General features: G+C 54.4%; 6 protein-coding genes across 6 annotated transcripts; 1 reads left to right on the forward strand and 5 right to left on the reverse strand.

Annotated features, from left to right (window-relative positions):
• Positions 1-1,526: 1,526 nt before the first annotated feature.
• V2A60_004486 (S8 family peptidase) lies at positions 1,527-4,198 on the reverse strand (the record flags this gene model as incomplete). The annotated part of the gene is made up of 2 exons (XM_083255805.1): positions 1,527-3,647; positions 3,728-4,198. 2 exons carry the CDS (start codon positions 4,196-4,198, stop codon positions 1,527-1,529), a joined length of 2,592 nt encoding a protein of 863 aa, XP_083111931.1.
• A 1,892-nt stretch (positions 4,199-6,090) lies between these two features.
• Positions 6,091-7,830, reverse strand: V2A60_004487 (alkaline phosphatase; the record flags this gene model as incomplete). Its single annotated transcript, XM_083255806.1, has 3 exons — positions 6,091-7,334; positions 7,407-7,506; positions 7,609-7,830. 3 exons carry the CDS (start codon positions 7,828-7,830, stop codon positions 6,091-6,093), a joined length of 1,566 nt encoding a protein of 521 aa, XP_083111932.1.
• Positions 7,831-8,871: 1,041 nt separating this feature from the next.
• Positions 8,872-10,590, reverse strand: V2A60_004488 (major facilitator superfamily domain-containing protein; the record flags this gene model as incomplete). The annotated part of the gene is made up of 4 exons (XM_083255807.1): positions 8,872-9,016; positions 9,105-9,763; positions 9,826-10,320; positions 10,393-10,590. 4 exons carry the CDS (start codon positions 10,588-10,590, stop codon positions 8,872-8,874), a joined length of 1,497 nt encoding a protein of 498 aa, XP_083111933.1.
• A 1,069-nt stretch (positions 10,591-11,659) lies between these two features.
• V2A60_004489 (proteasome regulatory particle base subunit RPT3) lies at positions 11,660-13,100 on the forward strand (the record flags this gene model as incomplete). The annotated part of the gene is made up of 4 exons (XM_083255808.1): positions 11,660-11,814; positions 11,885-11,926; positions 11,977-12,075; positions 12,131-13,100. 4 exons carry the CDS (start codon positions 11,660-11,662, stop codon positions 13,098-13,100), a joined length of 1,266 nt encoding a protein of 421 aa, XP_083111934.1.
• Positions 13,101-14,796: 1,696 nt separating this feature from the next.
• V2A60_004490 (vesicle coat protein) lies at positions 14,797-16,089 on the reverse strand (the record flags this gene model as incomplete). Its single annotated transcript, XM_083255809.1, has 1 exon — positions 14,797-16,089. The coding sequence occupies one exon, from the start codon at positions 16,087-16,089 to the stop codon at positions 14,797-14,799; it is 1,293 nt and encodes a 430-aa protein (XP_083111935.1).
• Positions 16,090-21,958: 5,869 nt separating this feature from the next.
• V2A60_004491 (uncharacterized protein) lies at positions 21,959-23,374 on the reverse strand (the record flags this gene model as incomplete). The annotated part of the gene is made up of 1 exon (XM_083255810.1): positions 21,959-23,374. The coding sequence occupies one exon, from the start codon at positions 23,372-23,374 to the stop codon at positions 21,959-21,961; it is 1,416 nt and encodes a 471-aa protein (XP_083111936.1).
• Positions 23,375-23,415: the final 41 nt, after the last annotated feature.

Below are 23,415 nucleotides of genomic sequence, written 5' to 3' on the forward strand. Positions count from 1 at the left end.
ACGACAGTCGTTTACGTCACCAGCTGAATGCTGTCAATAGCGAAGCTGATTGTCAAGCACAAATGGCAGTCTTGAGCACCTTTCGAACAATTCTTCCGCTTTTCGTACGAAGAGACTTGCGCTCTGGACCCTTCATCCTGACCCTGACCGATATTCATGCGAGCAACATCTTTGTCGACGAGGACTGGAATATAAAGTATCTGATCGACCTAGAATGGGCTTGCTCACTGCCGATGGAAATGCTACATCCGCCACCGTGGTTGTCTGACGAACCATTCGAGAGTCTATCTCCGCTGTTTGAGGAGAGATATAAAGAATTTCTAGACGTTTTCAAGCAACAAGAGGCGCTCCTTTTTCCAGCAGCGCGAAACCAACAGAGCCCGCAGCTTTTTGCAGAAACGATGAGACAAGGATGGGAAACTGGAAATTTCTTCTACTTTCTTGCACTAGAGAGTGTGACCGGACTTTTTTTCATCTTCCAACGACGCATTCAACCGCTGTTCAATTCTTCTGACAAATGTCCTAATGAAACTCTTTCTGCGTATTGGGGCCTGGATAGCGAGCGATTTATTGCCAGCAAAGTCGAGCAGAAGAAGGAGTATGACGATAAACTCAAGCAAGCATTCGAGTGCGTGGATAGCCTGAATTGAAGGTAAGTTTGCGCCTGTTCATTCATTTTTCTTACTCACTCTAGAGCGCAAACGGACGTAAATCAAATTAAAATCACCTCCGTTTACTACCAGCTCCGTTTACCTCCACGTCCGTTTACTTCCGTTTACTACCATATCCGTTTACTTCCGTTTACTACCACGTCCATTTAATACTACTGCTATTAACGACCATTATACGCCTTCTATCGCGAAGGCATTTGCTAGCCGTAGCCATCACAATTTTCGGCCATACCCAGCACAACCACAGCTCGTTACTACTTCTGCCCTTCAGACGTTGCCGTTTCCGCCATTCCCAATCAAGACGAGAACTACAGCACGAGTAATACGTCGACGGTAGTATTCTTAACCTCGAGATATGGCTACGTTATTAGCTATGATAGTGCCACGTATAGTCTACGACAGGGCTTCTATTACTGACGTAGTAGTAGCGTTCTTACCTCTCTCTATAATAGAGAAGTACTAGAAATAGTAACCGCAGAGCCTAGGAAGAAGCTAGCTTTCTAGGGAGTGCTATAACGAGGCACGAATATAGGGTTTTTTATCTAGGGTGACCTAGGGGTTTTCTCCTTATATTTTAGTAGTTAGATATCATAGAGGTACTAGAAAGGCTAGATAGAACCTACTTAGTGTAATACAATGAATGAATGATGTGTACTGGTACTTGAGTCAATCACTATACGCTGAAAATGTACGGAGTACTCTCCGACCCGTTGCTACCTTGCCTTGACCTTCCTTGATTCGACCCTTCCCTACTAGCAAAACAGAACACCAGCCTTGCCTGCGATTCTCGCAACAACATACTCTTACGGCATCATCCCCAACAATAACCGCAATACTTGACCAGCCAGCTCTCACCTAAAATATCCCATGCGCCCATTCGCACTCTTGACTGCTTCCAAAGTTGGTCCCCGGTTGCCTCAAGCCAAACTTGAACAGGCACCAAAGTCGCGTGCCACATACGCTCTCCTTCCTTGTCGCGCCACACTCTGATAGCCTCGAGACGTCTTCAGGTAGGACTGGCAACGGCTTGTAGCTCCGGGCGCAATCCACGGAAGTTGAGAAAGGAGACTTCAGGTTTGACGAGAGGTTCGTGTCATCGTGCGCCTTGCAGAATCGATAGCTACCGCAATACTCCGCCGTGATGTTATCATCAGTGCACACGGTGCTCGCGGTTGCTTCCTGTGGTGCGAGAACCCATGGTAGCTCTGCCCCAACGTTGCCCTGAACCTGCAGGCATTCCTCACGGCTGACGAACAAGGCCTTCTCAGGAATAGTCTTGCCAGGTTCGTAAATCTCACAAGCCTTCTCACCTGGCCCCTTTGAGACGAAGAACTCTACAGTCTCTGACAGATCCCAGTCCGACTCGATTGCAGAATCACCAAGGACCCTGAGTGCACGCACAGCGAGCTTATACCTGCCCATTAGGAGGTAGTCACCCCACGGTAATCGGCCATTCCATACTTTGCGTGTTGGCTCAGAATTATGTGAGAGCCCCTCGAGAGAAAAGGCGTCGAGTTTAAGATTCTTGGACTGCAAACGATCAACAAGCCACTTACGCGGAGAGATCGGCACGACCTCTACTCGAGCAAGGGGACTTCCGAAGTTTGATTTCACACGCAAGGGGACATGAAGTCCCACAGAACCGTCGTTGTTAATTTCGTAGTCGATGAATTGTCCATCAAAAAGCTCCTTGTCATATGGACCCCAGCCGGGTTCGTTTTTCAGATCAGAAAGTATAGCTCCGTTCGAAGGCAGGACTGTGTGCTCTTTCAATGAGCCGGACAGGCCCAGATACGGAATCGTCAGCGAACCGCCGTCAGAGCCGTTGATGCCAGCGGAGCTATTGATCGAGATCCAACCGGACCAGACTGGTAGACGACCGGCATCAAGCACCGTGGGATCCGTGGCCGAGATGTCCACGGAGGCCGATTCGCCGGGACCAAGGATCAGAACGTGCTGGCTGAGCTTGACATCTGCAGTTTCCCGGGCTGGGGCACTCTGCCCCAACCCTCCATCAGGGGCTACAGTGTACAGCGTGTCCGCTGCAATGCTGCCGAGATGGTAGGTAGCGTTTGTTCTACCAGTATTTGTGATACGAAGACTAAGCGACTCGGCGCGATGGAGGGTATCGTTGAAGGCGAGACTAGCAGGCTCCACGAGTGTCGTAGCGTGAGCGGCGTCCCAGACCCTGACGAGACCACCACCCTGCTGTGCAACCGAGTATGGCGATCCTTGAGGCACAGCCGTGGAACTGAGTAGGCTGTTGAGGAGCACCGGATCAAAGGTGCCCCGTACCTCAGCCATGAGCGCCAAGATGCCACCGACAAGCGGACCCGCAAACGATGTCCCCGACACGTCCGTGTAGCCGCCGCCGCGCTGGATGCTCGGAACGTCATCACCCGGCGCGCCAACTGTGGGTTTGATATCGAGGTCCCAGTTCGGGCCGTAGGACGAGAAGCGCGCCATAGGAGCGTCCCGCACATGGCCATCTAAGGCGCCGGAGGCCCGGGCAAACGCGTTCACCGACGTCACACCCCTCCCGCTGGAAGGATTCATCGTAGAGAAAAGACCCGATTCCTTATCGTTGCCGAGACCGACGATACATGGTACGCCACTATCGACGATGCGCGAGACGACGACCGCCGCCGCCCGCGTGGCCCAGCCGGATCCCGGCCAGCCAGCCGATGACACGATGATTTGCGCACCGTCCTCGTATGCTTTGAGCCAGCCGGCGACTAGGTCGTCCTCCACCATGAAGGTATTGCAGTCGAGTACCCTGTACGCGGCCAGTGTAGCGTTTGGGGCTACGCCGACGTAGTTCGCATCGTTGCCGCCAAGGATACCCGCTACAGCAGTACCGTGGCCGACACAATCCATAGGGTCGTTGGCCTTGCCATCCCGCGCGAGGTTATCGCCTAGCGCGACCCGGCAGCCCTTGCCGAAGCAGCCACCAAGGGCCGAATGCGTGTAATCGACCTATTGACTTGTATAAGCCTAGACTCTCCGCCGCCTTGTCCTTTTTAGACCTTTCCTTATTAATGGAAGAAGATACGTACACCAGTGTCAACAATGGCAATTCTGATACCGCTGCCAGTAAATCCAGCCGCATGTAGCCGATCTACCTGCGTCATGACGTGGTTCCACGACGCAGAGGAATCGCGGCGCTGGTTCTGGTTTCCCGGCTCCTGGACCGCCGGCAGCGAGACAGGCTGCGTCGTCGCCTCGACTGGCCACACTTTTGTAACGCCAGGCATCCGCTTCATCGCCTGCTCAGTCACCGTGGTGTTGCGCAGCTCCACCGACACGCCGTAGAAGACCCTGGAGTTGAACTGGCGGCGGATCGAGCCGCCTTGTTCCTGAACGGCCTGAACGAGCAAGTCGAGACTCTGACTGCTCTCGCATTCGAGGATAAAAGCTCCTGCGACTACATGGCTAGAAGCTGCGTCGGAGTCTGTGGTGTTTGCTCCGCGAAGCGTAGCTGCCGCCGCAGTAAGCCCCGCGAGGGCCAAAGTTGAAAAGAGGACCATTGAACTTGCGGACAAGAGGTCAAGAAGCGAAAAAGAAGAGGGAAAGGAAGAAATCCAGGCGAGTCTGGGCGATGCTGGACTCTGATCTCTAATCTTGGTGAGAATAGCTTGGACAAGGCCTTATATACGAATATTTGGCGTCAGCCAGTCGACTCCAACACCCCAGTGACAATCATGCCCGAGCATATACCGTGATTCATATACTCAGCCACTATCTGCCACAGAGATGACCACATACGGTTGTTGGTTTCCGTGATTCCGCGAAGTCGCTTGACCTTGCGCTGCCTACATTACTCGGGTCATGCTGTTGCGTACAGGGCATATTGATTAAGTGGCTAATGGATCTTAATATGATATTGGCTATAGTGTGATCAATGAATACTTGCTCATTTTGCTCGACTGCAAAGGCGACTGGCATGTCTGCGATGAGCTAGATCAACGCGTCTACATTACTCTGTTGGATCTGTATTCCTTCTCAAACCTGTGGGCTGGCGGGCGGACGGTTCTTTTCCCCTCAAACATAACTCGCGACTACGGTACGGATAGTTTCTGAGACGAACATGCTCTACCAGGATGGAATAAATGCTGCTTGATCTAGGTAGCCTCGCACGGACTCATAAGCAGCTGTCGAGCAGGCTGGGGTTGTCATAGAAAAAAACAAGCCGACAGTCGGCATATGAAAGACCGGGAGTTATTCATATATATCATGGTAGGTAATATACCTAGGCCTGCTAGGATTCACGTCATACAACACGAGCCCGGAAGCGGGCCGGCCACGCAAGCCAGAAAAGGAATTGCTAGTAAATAGCCGTGTTCTCCGTCCGCCACAGGTTTAATTAGTTAAAAGGTAGCGGGTCGATTGTTGATGCAATCAAATAAAGAGAGAAACCCCGTCCTGCCCGTCTGACTCCATCTCCACCAAGCGTGTGTCAGTCCTTGACGTTGAGCTCCGTCAAGAGGCGTCGGAACTGACTCGACGAATAGTCCGAACCACACGTCTCTCTCGTATCCGCAAATAATCAAGGAGAAAATATTCCCAACCCGCCAGGTACGGGATAAGTAGGCCGAGCGAGACTCTAGAATCCCCGAGTCCACTGCCAGAAAAGAAACAAAACACCACGTGCTGCAAGGGATTCCATCTGTCCGGTGCCTCTCTCTGGCCTGCTTGGCCAGTTAATTATTGATGTCCCTCACACTTTATCGACCGACGCCAATATACTTTGGTGGCGCGGGGCGCATTGGTTGCCAGTCGATTTGTACTCGTATTGGTTCAACACCTTGATACCGAACTGCCGACTCCAGTTCTGCCGAAAGACACTCAATTGCCATGTCTTTTTTCTTTTTTTTTAAAAAAAAGAGAGAGAAAAAAAAAACACCAATTCTCCTTAGCCATTGTCTTATCCCTCTGCCGGAAAAACTTCTGCCAGTCAAGGTCCCCGGTAGCGTTGGTTACAGAATTGACTAGGGCTTGTGGTGCATGAATTGGTGCGCCCAAATCGGGATGAGTTTTTTTTTAAATGATCTCTTTGAGAATCTCCATCTTTACGCTGTTTCGGTCACTATCATACTTGGGACTCGCGCACCATGTCCATGCCGTTTACTCATTTCATCTGCCGTGCCTTGCCTCCACCTCTCACCAACAACTGCCCTGCTGCGGTCGAACCGTTCGAGACAAGCCAGTCCTATACATCCACCCATAGATGACCGCGATGCAGAAACTCCTCCGGTCAGCACCCAGGAAAACGACCCCCGCCTCTCTTCGCCACCCGTTACTTGCTATCAAACTGCACGCTGCAATTCAGCAAGACCTCCGAAACGTCACTTTCAGAGAGCTTCCACCACATGCAGCTCTTGACCTTTCCCCTTCCGGCCCCCCCAGACCGCCAACCTAGCTAGTGTACGTGGTTCCACGCCGCAAGATTCGCCGCGCGCTTGATCGCCGCCAGCTCCTCCCGCCGCTGCACCCAGGAGGAGCCCGCCTGCGCGGACCGCAGCCGCGCGGTGGCGTTGGCGATGCTGACGCCCAGCGCCGCCTCCACGTACCGGGGCAGCTCCGTGTTGTCGCGGTTGCCGCCGATGAGCGCCGCCATGCGGGCCTGGCGGTCCCTGCCGGCCGCGGCCCCGTACAGGTTGACGTCGACGCTCGTGTGGCCCGTCGTCGACCAGCGGATGCCGGCCCTGTCCGAGAGCGCGCCGCCCATGGCCACGACGAGCGCCGCGGCGCCGCGGCGCCGGTACGTCTCGAGCATGCCGTCGACGGCGGCGTCGCTCGCGTCGCCCAGGCCGTACTGCGGGAGCAGCGCCGTCCGGAAGTAGGCCCGCTGGTCGCCGCCACTGTACTGGCCGAGCAGGCGGACGAGGTGCTCGCTCGTGCGCCGGGCCGCGGCGAGGGGCCGCGGGTCCCACCGGCCGGGGAGCGTGAGCCCGCCGCACTCGTGGTCCGCGGCCGACAGCAGCTGCGTGTCCGGGTGCGCGGCGACGTAGTCCCGGAGGTAGGCCATGACCTCGTTGTACATGAGAATGTCGTGGACGTGGCCGGGCCCGTCGTTGGAGTGCCCGGCGTGGTCGATGCGGGACGCCTCAATCATGATAAAGTAGCCCTGCTGCGACGGCGACGACGACGAGCTCCGGTTGTGGGACGCTGCCTCTAGCGACGCGAGGGCCGCCTTGGTCATGTCCAGCAGCGACGGCTCCCTGGTCTCGTCGCGGTCCAGCTCGTACGCCATGTGGCTGCTGGCGAACAGGCCCAGGAACGGGAGCGGCAGCCTGCCCCCGGCACCGTCGGCGGCCGCCTCGTCAAAGGCCGCGCGGTCCGCCGCGTACCCGTAGCCCCTCTCCTTGGCCCACGCCACCAGGTCCACGTCGTCGGTGCGCTGCCCGCCGTCCTTGCGGGGGAGGAACTGCCGCCGCCCGCCGCCGAGGAGCAGGTCCAGGTACGCGCCGAACGGGTGCGTCCGGCCAATCTGCTGCGCGGCGATCTCGTTCTCCGAGTCGCGGCTCAGCACGTGCGCGCTGTAGCACGCCGGCGTCGCGTGCGTGATGCGCGACGTCGCAATCAGACCCGTCTTGAAGCCGCTCAGGTGCGCCGCCTCTAGCACGGAAGCGACAGGCTGGCCGTCCTCATCGACGGCAATGGCTGCGAGTTCTCTCCGTTAGCTTCTTAATCACGTCACTTGGCGATGAGTGAGAGGGGAAACAAAAAACGAACCTCCGTTGTAGGTCTTGATGCCGCACGCAAATGCCGTAGCCGACGCCGCAGAGTCTGTGACGAGGTTGTCCGCCGCCTGCGTGCGCACCGTACCAATGAGCTATCTCCACGGTTAGCATAAACCCTGCAAGTCTCTGATTTCTTTCTTTTTTCTTTTTCGTTTTTCTGTTTTTCATTTTTCATGCCCCCCTCGCCTACGCACCATCTCGTCGACGCCAATCTGCGCCGAGCTGGGTCTTCCCGGGGTGCTCCGGCCGGTCGTGATGCTCTCATAGTCCCGCGCCATCGTCTGTGACACCGGTCCGTAGCCGTCGGGAACTACGTAGATGAAACTGCGCGCGCGCGGCACGCACGACGCGCCGCCCACGGAGCCGAGCAGCACCAGGGTGCCGGTGACGATGACGGAAGAGAGCCGGTACAGCATCGCGAGTAGCAAGATGAAAGTATATAATCAGTTCATACGGCGGTATGAAATACTTTGCAGTGAGTTGAGAGAGTAAACTCGTTGTCGGAAATGAGACGGAGGAGGAAGCATGACTTCTTTTGTAGTTTCACTCGATTTGCCTGTGTGTGCTTCGCTTAACGCAAACTAATGGTTTAAGAGAGGACTTGGCGAGCCAAGTCTTGTACAGCTTCTCGTACACCGACGATGTCGAATCAAGGCAAGCAACTCCAAGTCGTGCACCGAGCCTCCCCCCACCTACCCACTGGAGTAGCAATATCAGGCATATATTCTCCCATTGGCATACCATCAGTAAGTAGGACGAGCAAGAAATATCAGGCACCTTGATACCATTGGCTGCCGATATTGAAGATGGGGAATTAAGGTTTTTGTGGGAAAGCGGGCGGAAGTGGAGGCGGGACAGCCGCCAGGGGAACACGTGGGCGGTGATATGAGACGAAAAAGAAACTTTGTTGGCATGATCGAGTTTATTTCTCAGGTCCCTGCCGGGTGAAGGTGAGGAACTCCGTCTTGACAAGATGGGATCAAAGGCAAGCCGCCACTGTATATAGACCGCTGAATGTGATGAACTAGATTCCGGCGTTTATGGCGAAAAAGTAGCAAGAAAGTGGGCTATATCTCCAAGCATGGTAATTCGAGGCGTCGAACGATGGCTGCATAGCGTAAACACGACTTCAACACCAACACGGCTCGTAGCGAATACGTTCACCGAAGCTATAAGCCGAAAGTAGCACTACGCCGCCGTAGCATCTTATCCTCTATCGCCTCTTTCCTACATACCATCTCTCGACCTGAATAGTCGCGTAACAGCCGAGAGGGACTTTCACGACCGCCAAGACATCATGCTCAACCGCAGCGTTCTTGGCACCGCCAGTTCGTGCACGTGTGTCTTGGCGTAATTAAGCACGCCGTTTTTGCCATGTGCTGAAGAGAATGATTGATTGAGGTTCGCAAAAAAACTACAAGTCAAGTTACTTGAACCGCTATTCCTCTCGTCGGCCCCTAAGTGTCATGTTCCCGACTCTTGATTTTGTACTTGCTGCCCGCGACTTGTAGCACAATGGTGGGAACGACGCTGACAGCGATGAGCAGACCGGCAGCTATGCCAGCGCTTCCTGCGCCTGTGGCGGCAAACATTTGCGGAAACCTGTATCAACGTTAGCACGGTGAGGCAAAAGGAAAAGAGAAAAAAAAAGGATGTCAATGTGGAAAGAAGAGTTGTGAGGTCGTCTTACCAGAATGGGCCAATGAAACTCCAAATTTGTCGCACAAACGTGATAAAGACTCCCACGCTTGCCGCATCCTCTGGGTAACAGTCCACCGCGTAGTTGATCAGCACGGTGGTGACGACCTGATTGCCCGCGGCGGCGATGCCCGCACCGACAACGGGGCTCACATTGTACAGGCGCAGCTGAACGCTCATGACGAGAAAGACGACGATGCCGCAGATGCCCCACGCGTACCCGACGTAGGTCAGCCACAAGCGGCGCTCCGGTGGTGGTCGCCGGCCATCGGGCCCACGCGCCATACACCACGTCGAGGCCGCCGTGCCCAGGCCTTCGCCGACGAGGCTGCCGATGATGAGAGCGAGGAACTGCAGACCAAGTGTCTCCGCGCCGAAGCGGAACTTTTCGGCAAAGAGCTGCGGGATCTCGACCGACGTCATCACGTTGCAGAAGAGGAAGACCATGGCGTATGACGCGGCTGGGATCGCGACGCGCCATCGCGCAGCGAAGATGAAGGGGTACACAAACTCGAGCACTGAAAAGGGGGTCGGGTCGATGCGTCGCAGGGCCAGACGGCGTGGGATGGGCGTGCTCTCGTCGCCAGCGCCGCGGATATATCTGGTTTCGGATCCTAGGGCTATATATAATACGAATTGGACAACATTGGTCTTCCAATGTTAGTACATGATGTGTACTTTCTATTTTTGTGTCTTTGACAAAAAAAACTCACAATGGCAAGTGTCCAAAAGATCCAGTCGTAGCCTGCCCGTTCGACGGCGAAGCCAAAGAGAAACGGCGCAAACGGCACGCCAAAGGTGAACATGAGCGTCCACACGCCCATGTACCGCGCACGCTCTCCGGCAAAGAACATCTCCTGGACCGTGCCGCTGCCGAGCGCCGCAGCGGGGGAGATGAAGAAGGCACCGAGCGCGCGGCACGCTGCCAGCTCACCGTACGTGGCGCTCCGGGCGCTGCCAACATTGCAGGCAATGCTGCCGAGTAGGCTGAGAACGAAGATGGGAAGACGGCCGTAGCGCCTGGCCAGTGGGTTCCAGAGCAGCGGCGCGCCGCCGAGGACGGCAATCTGCAGCGACGTCATGTACGACGCGGCCTGGATGGTGACGCCGAGGCGCTCAGAAATGTCCTTGAACGCCGGGATGACAGCGGACGCGGTGAAGGAGCAGATGCAGGCGTGAAAGGATACGAGGGTGAGGTTGATGATTTTCTGATGGGTCTACCGTGAGAATTGCACCCATATGCCAGCAAGGAAGGTCAAGAGAGGTCGGTTTATTCATACCTTACTCTGGGGCCAGTTCAGAGGATCCGCCAACGTGGGATCGGGCAGCGGCTCGAGGTCAATCGTGCCATATCGCTCGACGAGAAACTTGGAGTGCGCGGCGGCAAGACTCGCGGCGTCTCGGAATTCCCGTACCTCAGTTTCCGCGTCGTGAGCCTCTTCGCTCTTGGTGGCTCCGTGCATCGCCTGGTCCGTCATTTCTTTTAGCAAGCCTGCAAGCGTTTCGAAATGGCCGTTGCAAGGCCTCGAATGGAGTAGTAGTTAATCTTGAACAGAAAGGAGAATTACGAAGCAGCGAATGCTCAATGCGACGTGGTGCGCTGCGCATGCTTATTATTATAGCACCCGGCTCCCCGGCAGAAATGACCAGGTTTCCCCGCGGAACTATTCGTGTGGCACACTGGGGGCGGGTCGTTGCATCGACTGTTCCGGCCACGAGCAAGATGCCTGTTATTGGCCTCCCCTTCAGACGGGCATCCCACGCCTTTATTAACGTGGGCCACCGCATGGCACATCAGATCCCAGACTGGACTGGCTTTGGCACTAGGACAAGCAACCTGCCTCGAGCACAACCGTCCCCCTCCTTTCAAGGGGCTGGCTTGATCGGCCGGCATCTGGGACGGTAGTTTGCTGGTACCAAAAGATTCTATGGGTGACCGGCAATTGAAAAAAAAGAACGTTAAACGAGAAGAGACAACAATGGTAGGCTCGGGTCGGGGTTCAGGCCTGTTGAATCGTCGCAGATACGTGTGTTTCAGATTTTGCCTATGCGATTGTGAAGTACCGGTGAGCAGAGTCGCAGAGCTACGTAGGTGGTTGCGTTACTGGGCTGTTGTGGCAGCTACCCGCATAGAAGGAGAGATCTGTAATGGAGTAAGCATTGAGAAAAAATTGACAGCGCAGTGAGCATGATGCAAGTAAGATCGAGGGGACAGGCGTTGCATCTGTAATCTGTATGGGGTATGGCTTGGCCTTATCATTAGCTTACTGAGTAGCAGACCCAGCTCATCAGTGCTTCTGCACGTGATCGCCTTAGTCAGCCCAGGTTGCCGCGACGCTGCGTAGCTCTTGGACGCCTGGCCAGCAGACCGAGAGAGCTTACCCTTGGAGACGCAACCGCCGACCTTGTCATCACCAATCCATTCCAAACCGACCAGGTTTACACCAACGCTCTGCCGCGAGTCCTCGAGAGTTTCGATACCGCGCCACGAACCCCATAAACCACCGGAACCCACCTCTGCAGCCCGCCCGCGAGCTACCTGTCACGATGGGCGACGTCGCAGTCGAGAGTCCTGTCAACCACGCGCCAGCTCACAAAAAGGCGGCGCCATCTATAATCCCGACCATTGACCACTTTGAGGGCCTGTCGACCGAGGGGGGTGACGATTACGCCACACTGAAGAAGCTTCAGCGACAATTAGAGTACGTCGCTTGCCTGTCGCTGGTTACGGCGACCCAACCCACCACGGCAATTATGCTGACATGATGCTAGATACATTCAGCTACAGGAAGAATACATCAAAGATGAGCAAAGGTTCGTGTAGCTGCAAATCTCGTGCCGAGAACACCGCTAACCATTCCCAGGAGTCTGAAGCGCGAGCTCGTCCGCGCCCAGGAAGAGATTAAGAGAATTCAGAGTGTACCGCTGGTTATCGGCCAGTTCATGGAGGCCATCGACCAAAAGTACGTCAGTGAGGGCAAAGTTGGGCAAGGCAAACTTTTCTAACAAAAAATGCAGTACTGGTATTGTGCAGTCTAGCACCGGCAATAACTATGTCGTCCGCATCCTCTCCACCCTCGACCGCGAACAGCTCAAGCCGTCATCGTCGGTCGCCCTCCACAGACACTCCAACGCACTGGTCGACATTCTGCCTCCCGAGGCCGACTCGTCCATCGCCATGCTGGGCGCCGATGAGAAGCCTGATGTGACGTACGCCGACGTTGGTGGCCTGGACATGCAGAAGCAGGAGATTCGCGAGGCCGTCGAGCTACCCTTGACGCACTTTGACCTGTACAAGCAGATTGGTATCGACCCGCCGCGCGGTGTACTTCTCTACGGCCCGCCCGGTACCGGCAAAACCATGCTGGTCAAGGCCGTTGCCAACTCTACGACGGCCAGCTTCATCCGCGTGGTCGGCTCCGAGTTTGTGCAAAAGTACCTCGGCGAGGGTCCGCGAATGGTGCGCGACGTGTTCCGCATGGCCCGGGAGAACTCGCCGTCAATCATCTTTATTGACGAGATCGACGCCATCGCCACGAAGCGCTTCGACGCGCAGACGGGCGCGGACCGCGAGGTGCAGCGCATCCTGCTCGAGCTGCTTAACCAGATGGACGGCTTCGACCAGACGTCCAACGTCAAGGTCATCATGGCGACCAACCGTGCCGACACGCTGGACCCGGCGCTGCTGCGTCCCGGTCGACTGGACCGCAAGATTGAGTTCCCCTCGCTGCGCGACAGACGCGAGCGCCGCCTCATCTTCTCGACGATTGCTGGCAAGATGAGCCTGGCGCCCGAGGTGGACCTGGACAGCCTGATTGTGCGCAACGACCCGCTGTCCGGCGCCATCATTGCCGCCATCATGCAGGAGGCCGGCCTGCGCGCCGTCCGCAAGAACCGCTACAACATTATCCAGAGCGATCTCGAGGACGCGTACTCGAGCCAGGTCAAGGGCACGAGCGAGGACAACAAGTTTGACTTTTACAAATAAGCATGTACGATGCATTGGAGTAGGAGGGAAAGACAGGGCTAGGTTAGGGGGGAAAGCATGGCTGTTCGGATGGTTTGTATCCATACCAATCCAGTGTAAAAAAAATCATAATATAGAAGATTTTTATGGCATGCGTCTCACGTATACAGTACCCAAGTAACTTGGCCGTGACTGTTGAGGCCACTGGCTTGTGCCGTCAACAGTGACTTATTGCTTGTGTCTCATCACTTAAGAACTTGACTCGCTCTCATTGGCAAGGACTGTCACCTGGGTTTTTTTTAAAGGTTTTCGCAATGCCAGCTCCTATCATGAATACCGTCACAACCCCCACCCCGTTTTCTCTTACTTTGCCTTTTCAATTTTCTTTTATTTTTTTTTCACTCTTGATACATGCCGAGTTGCGATGGACGACAGAGTTGGAGAAAAAAAAAGCAATATAGATATATGCTTTGCTAGCTCTCATGCAGATACAAAGGCAAGTTTGTATGAGAAAGAGCCTTGCGGTTGCTACATCATTCTGGGGAGGGCCCCGCCCGCTACCGCCGCCATCGCCGCCGCCGCCGCCTCCTCCTCCTCCAGCAAAAATATGTTCTGAAGTCATCTTGCCGAAAATTCAAAAATCTTGATTAGATTTGTAGCCATTTTTTTTTGTTTTTCCAAAGAAAGAAGAAGAAGAAGAAGAAGAAGAAGAAGGAAAAAGAAGAGAAAAGGTTACACTCTGAGCTGGTCAACACTGTTTTTTCTTCTTGTCCGAGAAGAAGACGAAGAAGGAAAAAAAAGCAAGCAAAAGTCGAACCATTTCCACATGAGACCCCCCCTCCCCTCCCCCAGCCGCTCGCGCGGCTCGGACTTTCAAGAATCGTTGGGGAAAAGCCAGCATGCATGATGTGTTGTTTCGTGACGATTCGATGGACAGTCTTCTTTATTTTTCCTCCTCTGCCTCGCCTCAACCCTCCCCTGCCCCCCATCAACTCCTGATACTGTTGGGTAATTTTGCCTCTCTCCCTCTCTCTCTCTCTCTTTGAGTCATGGGCAAAATGACCTAGAAAAAGAAAGCAAAAAAGCGTCGAAATTACCACGCATAGCAGGGCAACACACGGCTGGGCTGCGTACACTCACACACGCACACAATGACACCCAAGCCGGGGGCTTTCCAAAACGGGCAATCTCCAGATTTCCAAAGCAAGGCTCGTGTGTAAGTGAACTCGCTCATCAACAGCCTGCCATCTACGCTACAACGCAGGTTCTGAGCGTATGGCTGGAAAAGGAAATTAACAAAAATCAGATCCATCTTCTATTTGCTTGTCCAAACTTGGGACATATCCAGTACCTATAGTAAAGTCCTACAAAAAAAAGACAAGTGCGCTTTTGGTATATCATATCCTTTAGCGTGTGCTAACTCCATTCTATCATGCCACAAACAAACCATCCCTCGCATCATAAAGCAGTATCCCTGATCTCAGTCAATCCAGCCTTCACTGTCGTCGTGACACTAGAAATGATTATCGCATAAAAAACAAAACAATTCCTGGTACCCAGGCTCAAACAGTGAGTAGTACGGGCAATATATGCTCTCCGTCTGTGTATTAACGTGATTAGCTGCTGCTCGCAGTTCCGGACCGCTGCAGCAACAGAATGATAATAATGACGCCTTGTGCCATGCTGAAGGAAAAAAAGTGAAAATGCAAAATGATCATCAAGAGTTGAGCGCAACGCCTATTTCAAACAAGAGCTGGACAAAGCGCTTGTGCAGCTCAATAAAAATGTCGGGCTGGCCAGCCAACTCAGCCAGCCCCCGCGCCTTGAGCGACGATGCTTTCCCGCTGGCACCCATTCGCCGAGTGAAGCCGCTGCCGCCGCTGAGAAAGCTACTCGCGCTGCGGTCAAGAGCCGTCGGCGAGTCAAAGGCAGACTGGCTGGGTGGCGCGGGCGACACATCCGCAGAACCCTGACTGCCGCTGGCGCTGCCAGTAGTGGGGGGGTCGGCCACACGCTCGGCTTCGGCCTCGACTAGCTGCTGGATCCATCCAGTCAGCTCACGAAACGCGTTGGAGATGACCGTGTACGTCTTCATGGCCAGCCGCTCCTTGTGTGTGCTGAGCGCCAGGAAAGCGTAGACGCGCTTATGTCCACGAGCGTGCACATCTGGGATGCGGAAAATGTATGCCGTTGTATATCCGGCCACAGCGTCACCAAAGAAGATGGGCCCGCCAGTGGCGGCAGAGCCCGCGCTTTGGGTCGTGACAAACGCCGGGGTGTGGTTCGATTGTGGTGATGTGGAGGTGGCAGGAGCGCGGGGCAAAGTCTCGAAAGAGAGTGCCCTCAGGCAGGATGCACGGAGAAGAGAAAAGGAGTGGCCAATAACTGGTTCATGTGTGGAGGTGTAATCAATGTAGTGCACATGAGAGGAAGCTCGGTCCGAGGTTGTCGAGGTGCTGGAGCATGAGGTGGTGCGGGAGCTGCCGGGCTGGACAGAAGTGCGAGCGCGAGGGCGTCGCGGCACCTCCCGATCCCCGTCCGTATCGCTCGAGCATTGGGAACGGGGAGATCCAGCACGAACTGGTGAGCCGTACACTCGCTCGGCAGGCGCTCGCGTCCGGAGCGTTGGCGTGCTGTCGCTGGGGGCCTTTGGGGAATTTTGGCGGCGAGGCAACGTCATGGCGCAGTTATCACAGGGGCCTTGCTTCTTAGTCACGGTCTCATCGTAAGTGCGTCGAAAGTTGGATTCCCGCCCTGAGCTTTGATATACCGAACGAGGGCTTTCGGGTGGCGTGTCCGGAACTGGGCTGGAGGTTGGCGAGGTGGCCGAGGGCGAGCGCATGGCGGAGCGGCGAGACCTTCCGTCTGCCTCAAAGGCGGCCAGCGAACCGCCTCGAGGGCCTTTAGCATCTTGTGAGTTGCCCACGGGAGTGGAGCGAGGGGGGCCGTTGCTCTTCACGGGCTCTTCAAAGCAGGTAGAGCAGGCTGCTTGGAGCCCTTCTGTGACCATGAGCGGAGTTGGTCCATGATGATCACAGTAGTGAGCGAGACAAAGCTGTATATTGGACATTAGCCAACAGAGCAAGGGTGATTGCTGAAAGGAAACGTGTGGATGATGAAGGTAGTTTGGAATGTGGGTTTGGACATGGTAGTAGCATATGTTGCGACGAGCAAAGGACGCGAGAGACGCCTGCATCAACGGCGCCGCCAAGGACAGGTAATATATGAAGTCCCGGATTACACGGAGGTGGGATAGGCGGAGGCCATGGGTGCTGGCGAATACGCTGACGAATCGGGCTGGGACCTGGGACAAAGGGTGTGGCAGAAGGCCCGAGTGGATATGAGGCAGGACAGGATGGACCGCATACGGAGTGTGTGTTGGGCGCGCCAGGACTAGACAGAAGGCGGGATCAACCAAGACGTTGAAGACGAAGCGGTGTGCGGTGTAAGACGGGTTTGCAAAGAAACCAAGAAATATGGTGGGTAGACGAGTGAGAAGAGGGTGTGAAGGGTGTCAACGGAGTGACAAAGAGCCAAACAAAAAACAACGTCGAAGCCAGCGGACTGCGTCGCGCTCAGCAGGGATTTTAGACCACAGAAAAGGCGGCCGAGCCAAGGTTTTCATGCAAGGCGGGCCGCAAAAAAGGGCTGAAGGCAGCCAGCTGGCAGAGACGGCGTCCAGGTAGCTGCAGCTATGGTGCGTTGAGGTTGTGGCTGATGTAGCGCGTCGCGCAGAAGCGTGTGCGACTGCGCGGCTTGTGTAGAGGACAGCCTTTGTGTTTGATGGAGTTCATGGGAGACGAAACTTGCGGCCATCGGAGCGCGCATCGGGCACTTTGTGTTGCTTGTCGCAGTGTGTTTGATGCAGAGAGGGAGGGAGAAAAGGAAAGGGGGTTGGTCGTAGATAGGTTTGCTCGTGGGCTCAAAACAGAAAAGGATCAAGATGCAATTCAGACTTACAATATAGGTCATTTCCGGATATGGGCGTGGATGCGACGGATAGTCGTCGCAGAGAACTGAGTGCCGGCAGGGCAAGGCTGCACAGGTGAGTTACACAGCGTTGCGATGACGATGCTCGTAAGAAGTCGGGCAGATGGGTGTCGCAGTGGCAAGACAGCTGCCGCTAGGGCAAAAGAAACGAAGGTAAAGGGCGAGCTGGCCGGGTGCGGGTGTCAGACAGGATAAATTTTGGTGGTGTTTGCCGAGCCGTGCGCGCAACGACAGGCAAAGAGCCAGAGGCAGACAGCAGATAGCACGCCGCGGTCGGTGATGTGTTGAAGTGGTGGTGGTGTGTGGTGGTAGTGGCGGCGGCGGGACGTCGTGTCGTTGGGTGGCGGCCGAGTAGTGGGATGCGTTTAGGCACGTGTAAAGTTGTAATAGAAGCGTCCAACTGCAGAACCGGCCAACAGATTGGGAGACAATGTAAGCAAAGGAGGGTCCAGGGACAAAGATTCAAGACGATGGGGGTGGCAACGGGCGACTGGCGACTGGCGACTGGCGACGGGCAACGGGCGACGAGCAACGGGCGCGGAACAAAGGCGAGAGAGATTCGGGGGTGGCGAGGCAAGCGGCGTAAAACGATCGTTCGGAGGTCCGGCTATGGAACCAAGACAAGGGTCGTCTTTGTTTTCTTTTTTTGGGCGATTTTCTTTTCTTTTTCCTTCTTCTTTCTGGTGGCAACGAGTGGTAGGCTTTCGGGTGGCGGCGTAGACGGGGGGGCCGTTGAAGTGACCAAGTAGACGCAAGGCAGGATCGGGAGAGAATGTGTGAAGGAAGTGATTAATTGGCGCAAAAGAGAAGGGATCAGCTAGGGAGGTCGGGCATATGCAGACAATGCAACGAAATAGCCTCGTCACTGCTTTGCTTTTCCCCGCCTGCTTGGTTATTTATTAGCAATAGCCTGTTCCTCCGATGGCCTCGCACCAGGGCAGCACCGTCATGCAGGCTCAGGCCTGGGCCGATGGCAAAACAGGGCAAAGTCAGCTTTGTGCCTGAACCAGGATGTGGACAGGCAGAGAGAGCTCCTCAGACAAGCAGTTCAAGAGGCCAGGGACAAGTCTGCGAGTGCCGCCAAGGGGGGGTTTGGCGTCCAAGACCCGGGGGGGCCAGGAAGCAGGGGAAGACGAGAGGGCTAGCCAGTAACAAGGCCGCGGACAAGGGGGGTTCGTAGGGGAACCAGGGTTGGCAGGTGGTTCCGAGCCAACAAGGATTGAAAAGAAAAAGAAGAAGAATAAGAATAATAAGAATTATAAAAGACGAGTATATGAATAAAAGGCCGATATGGAGAAAAAAAAGAAAAAAAAAAGATGAGATGGGCTGCTCAATGATGACACGGACCAGGACAAGAGTTCTGGAATAATGGAAGGGTGCAGACAAGCTGGTTCGATGACCGGGGTTTGCTTGTCTGCGAGCGAGAGAGGCAAGCAAGCACAGGCCCCGTTCCCGTCGAAGGTCGAGGGAGGGACACAAGGCGAGGCTGTCGAGCTGTGCGACAAAGAGAATTGATGCGGGCTTGATGGGATTGATGCAAGGGTGAGCGGCGGACCGAGGATGAAAAGAAGAAGAAGGAAAAAGAAGGAGCCGAAGGTGGTGAAGCCAAAGTAGAAGGGATGCAAACGCAAACAGGCAAAAGAGAACAAAGGTGAGAGAGGTGAGACGCCAAAGGCCGATTCAGAGTGTGGGCAATTGCCAGCTAGGAGGTACCTGAGTAGGTACCTTGGCTGCTAAGCTACCAAGGTACTTTGGTAGGTAGGGGAGTAAGTACCTGCCTCTTACAGTAGTGGGCGGCCGTACCAAATAAGAGGAAGTGGGCAGCAGTGGGCGCGGGCAAGTACTAATGGTGAAAGTACCAGATCCTGCCCATTTAGGTACCTTTCCCACCAGCAGGGGGGCACTAAAGAGCAGTACTTTAGTTAGAGCCTTAGAGGTAGGTAACTTTAGTGCTGAGTGCTACTGAGTAAGGTATAGGGCGATTTGTGTTCGGTTTTTACCTGCGAGGCCCACTACAACCTGACTTACCAGCAACATTTCGGGCGGCCGGCAACTGGCTGATGCCTGGGGCGGGCCTTTACCGCGTGTTTAACGTGTTTGTGGTGCTGAGGTGGTGCCCCAGGTGCCCTATAACGAGACCCTATAACGAGACCCTATAACAAGACCCTATAACAAAAGCCGCTAAAAAACGGCGCGACGCTGGAGCCCACGATACCTTTTCCGTACTGAGTGCTTATTGAGGGGGGAGCCAGCTGAAGACAGGGCCTGGTTCCTGCGCGAGAGAGGGGTTCGGTTCCTGACGAGCATGCATCGTGTTGCTTTTATTCAGTATGAGGCGTTGTTATAACTGAAAGTGACGGATCCGGGAGCAAAAGCGTAAAAGTCATTTCCACAATATATGTACGGCGTAGCGTGTCATAATTCGGTTCCATGATATGTACCCCGTCCCTACTTACTCGGTATACGAGAAAACGTGTCCAGGGTCAGTCAGGAACCGACTTGGCTACCAAGTTGGGTACAAAAGATCCCTCGCCCATGCGTCGATCTACCTCTCTCTAGGTGTCTACTTACAAGTAGGCAGGTAATGAGGTAAAGAGTAGGTAATCCGTACGTAGTTACCTGGTGAGTGCGGACAGCGTACTCTGTGCGGACACCAGTACGGATAATCTGCACCAAAGTTGCCATGCGGATCCACCGTTACCAAAATATCACCACACGGCATTGTTGACAAGTACCGGGCGCCGGCCATGTCTGCCAAGAGCATTGGCTCCCTGGGCATGAGGAGCGGGATGATCATTGCAATGTCACGAGGACGGAATTGTCATTGTCATTGTCATGAGAATGTAAATGTCATAATCTATGGGGGCTTGGAATGATCACTCGTCCATACACGGCACGCAATGATGATATGTTACAGAGTTTATTCAACCAACAATACGGATACAAAGTACCGGTGATGGGTTACACGCTATAAAAAGCAAATAAAAGGTGACGAGAGAAGAAGAAGAGAACAAAAAAACAGGGCAAAAGAAGGAAAGCAAAGCTAAAAAAGAAACGCGAGAAAAAAAACAGAAAAAAGAAACGCCAACTCCACCTCCCATGTCTCACGACTCATTCGACTGCCTCATTGCGTGCACCAGACAGTAAGTACTGGTATGAGCGACAGGAACACCACCACATTCTCCTGCTGATGCCTACCTACTTACTCAGTACCTACCTAGCCGACTTTTCTTTGTCCCCCCAAAACCACACCATCCCACATTCGCATCCGCAATCACATCCGCATCACATCCGGCCAACCGACCAACTTGTGCTATCCCTAGGCAAGGTGTCGTTGTTAATGCCTCTTGCGAATAAAAGAAAGGGGTTCTCGTCAGATGCCGAAACCAAAAGAGTGCTGCTGCCCAACCAACTTGAGAGATTTTTTTTTCCTTCTTTTTTTTTTCCCTATTCGTTTGGGTTGACAGGTCCCTTTGTTTCATCATGTATTCATCATACATTTCATCCTGTTTTTTCCACATATATTTTCCGGCAAAGCTCTCTCTCCTCCCCGGCCCCCCCTTATACTCGGTACAAGAGGATGGCCGAAAAAAAAAAAGTCGGCCATTCCCTCTCTCCCTCTACTATCAGCACTCCTTGCCACAGCACCGACCAAGTCGTTGAAACAAAGAGACAAACACGACACATATGCAAAGAGGGGACCCTACTTTTAGCCTGTCCCTCTCTCTACGGATACAATGCCAACCAACATCCCATAAAAATACCGCAATTCAGAGGGATTCCCGGGTTTAACCGATCAAATGAAAGCACATGTATTACCCACCCATCGTTGATCGACGAGCAACGTCCAACAAACCTGTCCCCCCCCCATCTTGTATTCTCGTGTCCATCTCCTTCCGTTCGTCCCTCCCTCTCTCCCTCCATCTTTCTCTATCTCTCGCTCTTTTTCCACAAGTATCTTCAATCTCTTTCAATCCCGTCTGATCCGTAATCTCGTAACGAAATGCCCAGCTGACAGGCATCCTCGAGATGGCCAACGAGCCTTTGCAAGATGCCACCAACAAAACAACAGTAGCCGCCATCCCGACGCTAAAACAAGACGCCCTCTTTTTCTTTTTTTTTTTTTTTTCTTGGATCAATTCTTTGTCTGTCTTTTATTTTGCAATGTTCCTGCTGCATCAGGCTAGCTTCTTCTTCTGCTTCTTCTTCCTGCCCACCACTACCCCCAGTTTGTTGCTTCTGGAACGCTGGAACGTTTGTGATCCCGGTCGCCCTAAATCAATCCCTGCTCTACTGAGTACTGCCTGTCACCCAGGCCCCACCCCTCCCCTAGTCCACTATTCAGGTAAAATTGAACTTTTTTTTCATCATTTTCTTTCCTGAAGGCTTGGCTTTCTATCCTTGCACGCACGAGGCAATTTGGGCTTTAACCGGGCTGTAAAATAATCCATGCAATGTCCATGTGCCAATCCGGCAATCACACACATACTGGTACATACTCACTACGCACACGCACCCACCGTACTGGTCCAACCACCCACCGTCCTACCAGTACCCCGAATCAGATCCTTGCAATATTAAAACGTACAATCCAACCAACCAACCTTAAAATACATTGTCATTACTTAACTTTTTTTTTCTTTCCTTTTTTTGGGCACATGCACTCAATTTAACCTCTGGCGCATCACGCACTGTGGCTTGTTTCATACGCCTGTCGCTGACTGCCCAACGCGCCACTCCCCCCCCTTTCCCGAAAAACAACCATGCTGCCCATGTGCTCCCGATCACCCCAAACCGTTGCTTTTACCCTTGGCAATGCCCGCCGCGACTGGTTTCCCTCCCACCCCTTCCGCCAAGACACATGCCAGTTTCGCTCCTCGGTCTCTCTCTTAATCCACTCGTCGTCGCTTGTGGGTGCCGTCCTCTTTTCGTGTCCGTGGCGGCGGCGGTGGCGGCGCTCCCGGGCTCGTCCGCACACTTGTCTCTGGCGTATCCGGCTCAGAGTCCCGAATGGCTGGTACCTCCCAGAAAGGTGAGCTCTCAATCATGTCCTCCTGGTCCTCCTCCTGATCCCCCTCCTGATCCCCCTCCTGGTCCTTTCCCACCGGGAGCTTCTTACAGATGTCGCGGTAGCTGCGCATCACCGCCTCCTTGATGACGGCGCCCAGCGCGAGCGACACCTCTCTGGCCACGCTGTTGCCGATAATTTTGTATTGCGTAGCTGACTTCCCAAGGAGTACCTCTTCGTCTAGAAAGCCCTGCGCTCGCTTTGCTTCCATGATGCTCATGCACCTGTCCTCCGCCCAGTGAATGGTGCGGCCCTGTTTCGCATCCCCAGGGCCGGCTCCGGTCAGGACGGTTGGCATCGGCTGGTCCGGGTATTGCCTTCCGTATGAATTGGAATGTATTGCTGTGACCATGGCCTCGTCGTTGTCGCTCGGCCAAAATGTGGTGCGTTCCGACCCGGTCAAAACGCCCCGTCCTGCGGCGCGAGCGTTCGTCCCATACAGCCCATACCAAGCCTGCGAAAAGTTCATCCCATAGGGAAACCTAGGAATCAGCCGCACCCTGCTTCTGACTAATTTTGTGTTGGTGCCTGACAGAACCCGGTGGTCCGGGAACGGGATGCAGATATCAGGCTTGGCATCGTAAAGATCGGGCAGGTCGGCAGTCGTTTGTGCGGCCGTCTTGTATGTAAAGGGCGTGCACTTGGCCAGTTGTCTCTGCACCATCGGCTCGCCCGTCGGCAGCCGGCCTAGTCCCATGTTCTTGACGTTGGAATGCTGCGAGTGCGTTTGCACCGGCGTTTCCGGCAGCGTCCATCCAGGCGCGGCAAAAATGATGAAGACGCGGGGACGAAGCTGGCAAGAGCCGCAAGAAACGGCATCTAGTAGGAAGACCCGAGCCTGGTATCCCATACCTACCAAGGCGCACATGAGCTGGCTGAAAACGTCTTGATCTCTGTTGCGACGCTTTTTGATGATGCCCGCGACATTCTCCAGTATCCCATACTTGGGTCTATACACGTCGACACAAGACGCAAATGCTGCCACCAGAGACTGGTTCTTCATCTGTTTCGGTGCCTTCTTATCGTTTGTCATCCCCGAGAATCCCTGACAAGGACTGCCGCCCGAGATAAACTCGACCTCTCCGATTTGCGGCACATTATCGCCGAACCGTCCTTGAATTGCCAGCCGCTGAAAGTCGTCAATGGACCCCAGAAACGGCGACACCTGTCCAGCTTCTGTGTTTACCATGTATGTATGAAGCGCCTGTGAGTTCATGTCATTGGCCCACTTCATCATGATTGCGCCTCCTTCTTCGAGGCCACGGCCAAAATTCCCCC

Source organism: Cordyceps javanica, chromosome 3 (assembly GCF_051103115.1).
Source record: "Cordyceps javanica chromosome 3, complete sequence".
NCBI lineage: Eukaryota > Fungi > Ascomycota > Sordariomycetes > Hypocreales > Cordycipitaceae > Cordyceps > Cordyceps javanica.